Consider the following 6,737-nt stretch of genomic DNA (forward strand, 5'->3'; position numbering starts at 1 on the left):
ACACACCAACCAAACTAAACCCACATCCACACCCACACCCACACCCACACCCACACCCACACACAGCACAGCACAGCACAGCACAGCACAGCACAGCACAGCACAGCACAGCACAGCACTTTGTACCACTTTGCACCACACCACACCAAAGGTCCCTTCCCCACACCACAACACACCACACCACATCATTCTCCTCACCAAGCACACAGAAGACAACGACGGCTGTGAAGATGGAGGTGAGAAAGTCGCAGACCGTCACCACAAGCGTATCCCTGAGGAAGTCACTACGCACAGGGTTGTAGGAGGCCAGGGCTATAAGACAACCGAACGCCAGTCCGAAGGAATAGAAGATTTGTGTGGCCGCATCTAACCACACAGCTGGATCCAGAAGTCTGTGCCACTAATATCGACAAATAAAAACAATACATTGTATGACTGTAGTATGGCCGTAAACGTTTACAAATTCATTGGCACAATTTAGATACTCGTTTTTAGGATTCAGCTTTCTATCAGAAGAACAGAAATACTTGTTAAAATGATTCATTAGGGAATCAAACTACAATAAACTGCAGAAAAGAAAGCAAGAAGCCAAACCGGTACATCACAAACGCCAGTTAAAAAATAACCCAAAAAGTAAAACCAAAGTCATTATGAAAATAAAACTGTAAAGATTTATTCCGTCCTGGCTTATAAAAATCAAACCTAATCAAAGAAACTAAAACCGTTTTTGCGACTTAAGATTTGACTTCTTTATACCATAGATACCACCGTAGAAAGTGATATAGAATGCAATATTGAAGCATACCTAGTAATATTGTCCTGAAAGCAGAGAAACCGTTATAATTAGAAGTATCACTTAATTCTATGACAAAGCATGGTTATAAAGAGGGCCACAAAAGGGTGAACCAGTTAGTAAATAAATGTGAACAATTTTAAAATCAAACAAACAGCTGTGCGCTTCATATGTTCTTTGTATTATTGCACAGCGCATTGAGCAATTTTTTGTGGAAATACGCTATATAAATGAAATGTATTATTTATTATTACTCAATTCATCATACCAAGTGTAGGAACATACCTCAGGAACAAAGAGATGCTCAAGGCCTCTGTCAAATCCTTCTAGCGTGATGCCACGGAAGAAAAACGCCACCAGTACAAGATAAGGGAAGGTTGCTGTCACATACACCACCTTTTGGGGTAAAAAACAACAACAACAACGAAAAAACCCATTACACTTGATGCACTCGTATACAGAACAACATGTGACGCAGCGTGGTGGAATCAGGCTCTCGTCAATTTCTGGGCATGTAGAGTTATTGGTGTTATCTTAAAGCTAATTCGCTTGTCTTTTGTCTTTTTTTGGATGAAAAAAATATCCTTTTATCTTGAATACAAGTCGAGATATTAGAGAATGAAGGAGGTGGGGGTCACCTGTTTTCAGAGGTAAAATTAGCGAGAAAATGGTTGCCAAAGATTAGTTATTTCCTTAGCTTAAGAGTCCGTGGTAACTGAAAATTTACATTTTTGTGCCTTTAATCAACGCTTTTCAGAAAATTCCACCCAGAAATTATTTTTAAATGGCATGAAAGGTGTTGAGCCAAAAAACAAAAAATTGATAAAAATTCACAATATTGCGTAAAAATGCAAGTTTCTTCACTTTGAGTATTTTGACGAGAGCCTGAATCCACCACGCTACCTCTCATAATATATTGATTTGATTGACCAGTCATATAGTCTTCAGTTAGTCTCAACGTACAAAAAAACCTGTTCTTCAATGTTATGGCGCTGCAAAGCTAAAACAAGATGCACAGAAACCACTACAAATATAAAGCAAAAGAAAAGTTCGTGTTCTGTTCGAAATATCCAAATCCTCATGTTTTAACCCGCCCCCCCTTTTTTCCCTTATAGCCCAGTAGCAAAGTTGGTATCATGTTGGGACATGGTACTGACGACTCTGATTCGAATCTCCAATGTGCCTTTCTGGAACTTGGGAGTGGTTGGAAAAGTTTGCAAAAATCTCTGCTACTGTTGTATCGGATATTGATGTAGCATCCGGAGATAAACCATGTTCCAGATCAGTCTGTGGACTAGTTAGGGCATAAGCTAACGTAATATTGACTCTAGAAACAACTCTTAGTGGCATGGTTGTAAGGGAGCTGAGGTGTTGAAGTCGAAATGACCTAATTTAGTATCCAAGAGGGCTGTCTTTCAAACGCACAAAAAAGGGTTGTAAGCATTGTTCTGTCAATAGATAAAAGGTTAATCCTTAAAATAATCTTTCTAAACGTTACCCTTTTCCCAATACCAATTCCTAAAGAAATGATGCCATTAAGTTTGCATAGTTTGTCCTTTGATGAAGGGCAAACGTGTGTCAGAAAAGGGGCCGATGAAAGTTGAATAACACACCAACCCCCGTCCAAAAAAGATAAGAAGAAATAACAAAAAGCAAAACCAAAGTACCACCCCCCCAACACAACAAACACACACACACACACACACACACACACACACACACACACACACACACACACACACACAAACAAACACACACACACACACACACACACACACACACACACTCACAAACGCATAACAACAACAGGACGAAAACACAACATAAACAAACAAACATGCAAAGAGAGAAACAAATCGTAAACCAGTAGCAGCGGCTGACCTTCCCTGTCGTCTGAATGCCCTTAAGGATGCAGAGAAACACGATGACCCAGGCCATGAGGAGTCCTAAGGCGATCTTCCAGTTGAACTCCGGAATGGACTCGATGGTGGGTGCCGTGTTCAGCGTGGAGCGGTACCAGAAGTAGCTGGGCGGACTGCTTTTCTTACAAAGGCATACACACAGTGGTAACCATTAATCATTTAATTATAGAATAAAATACCTTTCTTATAGAATAGACGTTCTGATAATATTCTATAGAGCAAAATACCTTTCTTATAGAATAGACGTACTGATAATATTCTATAGAGCACAATACATTTCTGATAGCTGTAAACACGGGGGCTCTCGTGGCCTAGAGGTTAAGGTGTTCGCCTCTCATTCAAAGGTATCGGGTTCGAATCTTGGAAATGACGGACAATTTTTTTTCTTAAAAAATTGTCTCCTTTACCCCCTTTCCTGCTCTCAAGATATGTTCTGCCGTCTGCTTTCGTCTCCACTTTCTGCCCCCACCCCCTCGCCTCCTTTGTCCCCTCCTCTGGGCTACTGACTCTTTCAACAGCCTGTCTGCTGTTTCTCCTTGGCTCCTTCTTACTGCTGTCTTTCAGCCACACCCCTGATCTTCTCATAGGTAAGATATACACCTAGCCTTCTTGGACAAGGATAAAAACTCTCGGAGTTCAAGTGTGCAGGTTGCACACGTTAAAGATCCCTTGGTGGTCTGAAATTAATGAGAGTAGGCTTTCGCCGCAACTCGGGCAAAATTTTTAATTTCCTACCAATTGTAAATGTTTAATGCACCCATCGAACTCATATGCCCTTAATCAGTTGTGAGCGCCGTAAAACACTTGCCGAAAAAAAGCGTAAGCACAAAGAGATCACTATTGATAATATTCCATAGAGCAAACAATTTTTCCTTTATAAGCAAATGCTCGAAGGTCACCATTAACTTAGAGACCAGAGTATTCTCTCATCCACTTAGAGGTCAGTACACACAGGAAACCATTGAAAATTCATTGATGGAGCGAACTACTTTTCCAACAGAGGCAAGCACATAGATGTAATAGGCTGTACAACCTCACTTAGAAACCTGATTCCTAAAATGGGGAAAATGATTTATAAACAATTCCAAACGCATGGAAAGACAAAATTCAAATTGATAATAAAATCTAAACCTGGTATTCAATTTGGCATTTCTTTCCTGCTTCCATTTTCTGTGCTCTTCCACTTTCGAAGTTACCTGTTCTCTGTACGTTATTTTATAGCAATATTTGAACAGCTGGGTGACGGGAGAAGATCAGAATAAAGTTGGGATTTTTATTTTGACAGTGTCCGAATATAAAAATGAGTACGAAGTTACAATTGCCGGCATATGTTCAGAGCGTCATATTATGTCACTTTTCAAAATGGCGTATGGCCGACTCTTCCAGTAAGCAGTCGGTCTGAAGAAGCAACTACAGAAATGGCAAACACAGAGAGAGAATAAGAAGAGAACAAGGTTTTAAGTGACCAGTTGTTCTGTGTCACTGTTCCTTACCTCACACTCTGGCTCGATGACGTAAGAGTCGTTGTCCCCAAATGTGTGCGGGCACGCGGCCCAGGGCAGGGGACTCTGGAAACTCTGGCGGTAGAAAAACAAAGATAGTAATAATAATAATAATAATAATAATAATAATAATAATAATAATAATAATAATAGTAATACTTATTATTATATTATTAATAGCAATAATGATAAAAGAAATAATAATAGTGATGATGATGATAAATAATAACAACAACAACAACAATAAGAATAATAATAATGATGGTGATAATAATAATAATAACAATAATAATGATAATAATAATAATAATAATAATAATAATAATAATAATAATAATAATAATAATAATAATAATAATAATAACAATAACAATAACGGCAATAGTAGTAGTAATAATGATGATAATAATATTAATGATAATAGTAATAATAATAATAATAATAATAATAATAATAATAATAATAATAATAATAATAATAATAATAATAATAATACTAACACTAATAATAATAATAATAACAAGAAGAAGATTGCATATATATTAAGCTCTACCCATACAAATAAGCTCTGAGTTTTTCTTGAAATTTGCTTTTATTAGGCCTACTCTTAAGGGCGAGCTCATATGCTATAGTCCTAAGTCCTAAGTTCGAATCCCACGGAGCCGTTTTTGAATTTGAATACAGTCAAACTTGCTCCAACGGCCTCAATTCTAAAACAATCACCTGTACCATCGGCCACTGCTCAATACCCCTCCTCCCCACGCCTGTGATCTATATTATTGTAATGGTGTTGTCTAAGATGACCTGTCTAATATGACCACTTTTCTCCTCGACAAAGGATGGACAGGTTCGACCCCGGTTTGGATAGCGTTAAAGGTTTTTCCTAGTCTAGGCCCGCCCGTATCAGAGGTGGACAGAAATGGAATAATTTTAAATTTTCATTAAAAATGTATTCTTTCTTTCTTTCTTTCTTTCTTTCTTTCTTTCTTTCTTTCTTTCTTTCTTTCTTTCTTTCTTTTTTTCTTTCTTTCTTTCTTTCTTTCTTTTTTTTCCGCCCGATACAGAACCTGTTGGTACAATGTATTACTGAATAATAATAATAATAATAATAATAATAATAATAATAATAATAATAATAATAATAATAATAATAAATAGCCTTTATATAGCGCATATCCCCGCTCAACAGCAGGCTCTATGCACTTTACACTATATTATTACCCAGGCAGACCAAAGAACACACCGAAACATTCTCAGCTTCCCGGGAAGCATACAGTGCAAGCAGCTGATTAAGCGCTCAAACACTAACAAACTGACAAGATCTTTCGCTGTCTATAGCCGGGTACCCATCCCCACTGGGTGAATTGAGGAAAATTTGTGCAAAGTGCCTTTCCCAAGGACACAACGTCGGGCCCCTGACTTGATTCGAACCCACGATCTTACGGTTGCGAGTCCGAGAGCCTAACCACTAGGCCACCGACGCCACAATGAATGGACAGTTGTGATGTCAACATGCTTCAACAAAGTAGCATAACCCTGAAAGATGTTTTAGAATATTTGATTCTAGGGAAAGTGAGTGTATATTTACTATCGCTTGCTAACGCATATTTTTCATGTCGGAATTACCCGACGTGGGAATCGAACACAAGTCTGCTGTTGATATGGCAAAACCCAAAACATTCTGGGAAGGATAGGGGGAGAGAGAGAGAGAGAGAGAGAGAGAGAGAGAGAGAGAGAGAGAGAAGGAAGGAAGGAAGAAATACCAATTATCATTTGTTAAATTTGTATTTCACATTGGGGATTAAAGGAATTTCTGATCCTGGAAATAAATGCATAATAGAACCACGAAGCGCGAAACAATGAAAGTAAAATTAAATGAATATTGGCAGAAATTTATCGTGAATGTTAAATTTGTTTTCGGAGATCAATTATTATTTCCAGAGAGCTCTGTTCAGAAAGCGCCTTCCCTCTATCTTTCATCGACATGTCTTGACGCATAACTTCAAGGGTATGGTTTTTTTTTTTATCCCCTCCCCTCCCCACCCCCCTTCCTCTGCCTCCGTCTACTTTGTTTTAAATTCCCAATGCATACATTTAGTTCAGACTTACGCATTGATTATAACCCCAAATTTTGTTTTATTAGCTATGTGCCTTGTTTGATAGGCCATTGTTGCAGTTACACAAAAGCTATTGATGTATTACAGCCAGTTACAATATTTGGCTGTTTTGCTTGGAGCCAGGGCCCGAACCTACATTATGCATTCCTTTTAAAGAATTTCCTGGAAAAAAAGAAAATCCCGAATTCCCCGATTTCCACCTTTTTCAACACATTTACGAAAAATGACAAAACTTGTTGAACTGAACGTTTCCTTATGAAGTTGACGGTCGAAAAAAAATGTATAGAGCTGGTGTTAAACACACACATGCTCAGACACACACACACACACAAACACACGCACATGCACACACACACATGCACACACACACACACACACACACACACACACACACACACACACG

At 38.3% G+C, this 6,737-nt stretch overlaps 1 protein-coding gene across 1 annotated transcript in view; it reads right to left on the minus strand.

The window, feature by feature from the left end:
• The window catches only part of LOC101846380 (sodium-dependent neutral amino acid transporter B(0)AT3-like), a 75,422-nt gene that overhangs the window by 13,545 nt on the left and 55,140 nt on the right, over positions 1 to 6,737 (minus strand). Inside the window, exons 6-9 of the mRNA XM_005108734.3 lie at positions 4,209 to 4,292; positions 2,675 to 2,836; positions 1,079 to 1,189; positions 199 to 400 (exon numbers count right to left, since the gene is read on the minus strand). Coding sequence (XP_005108791.1) covers positions 199 to 400; positions 1,079 to 1,189; positions 2,675 to 2,836; positions 4,209 to 4,292 — 559 coding nt within the window. The remainder of the gene's footprint in view (positions 1 to 198; positions 401 to 1,078; positions 1,190 to 2,674; positions 2,837 to 4,208; positions 4,293 to 6,737) is intronic.

The sequence above is a fragment of the Aplysia californica genome, unplaced genomic scaffold (genome assembly GCF_000002075.1).
Source record: "Aplysia californica isolate F4 #8 unplaced genomic scaffold, AplCal3.0 scaffold00714, whole genome shotgun sequence".
Lineage (NCBI taxonomy): Eukaryota > Metazoa > Mollusca > Gastropoda > Aplysiida > Aplysiidae > Aplysia > Aplysia californica.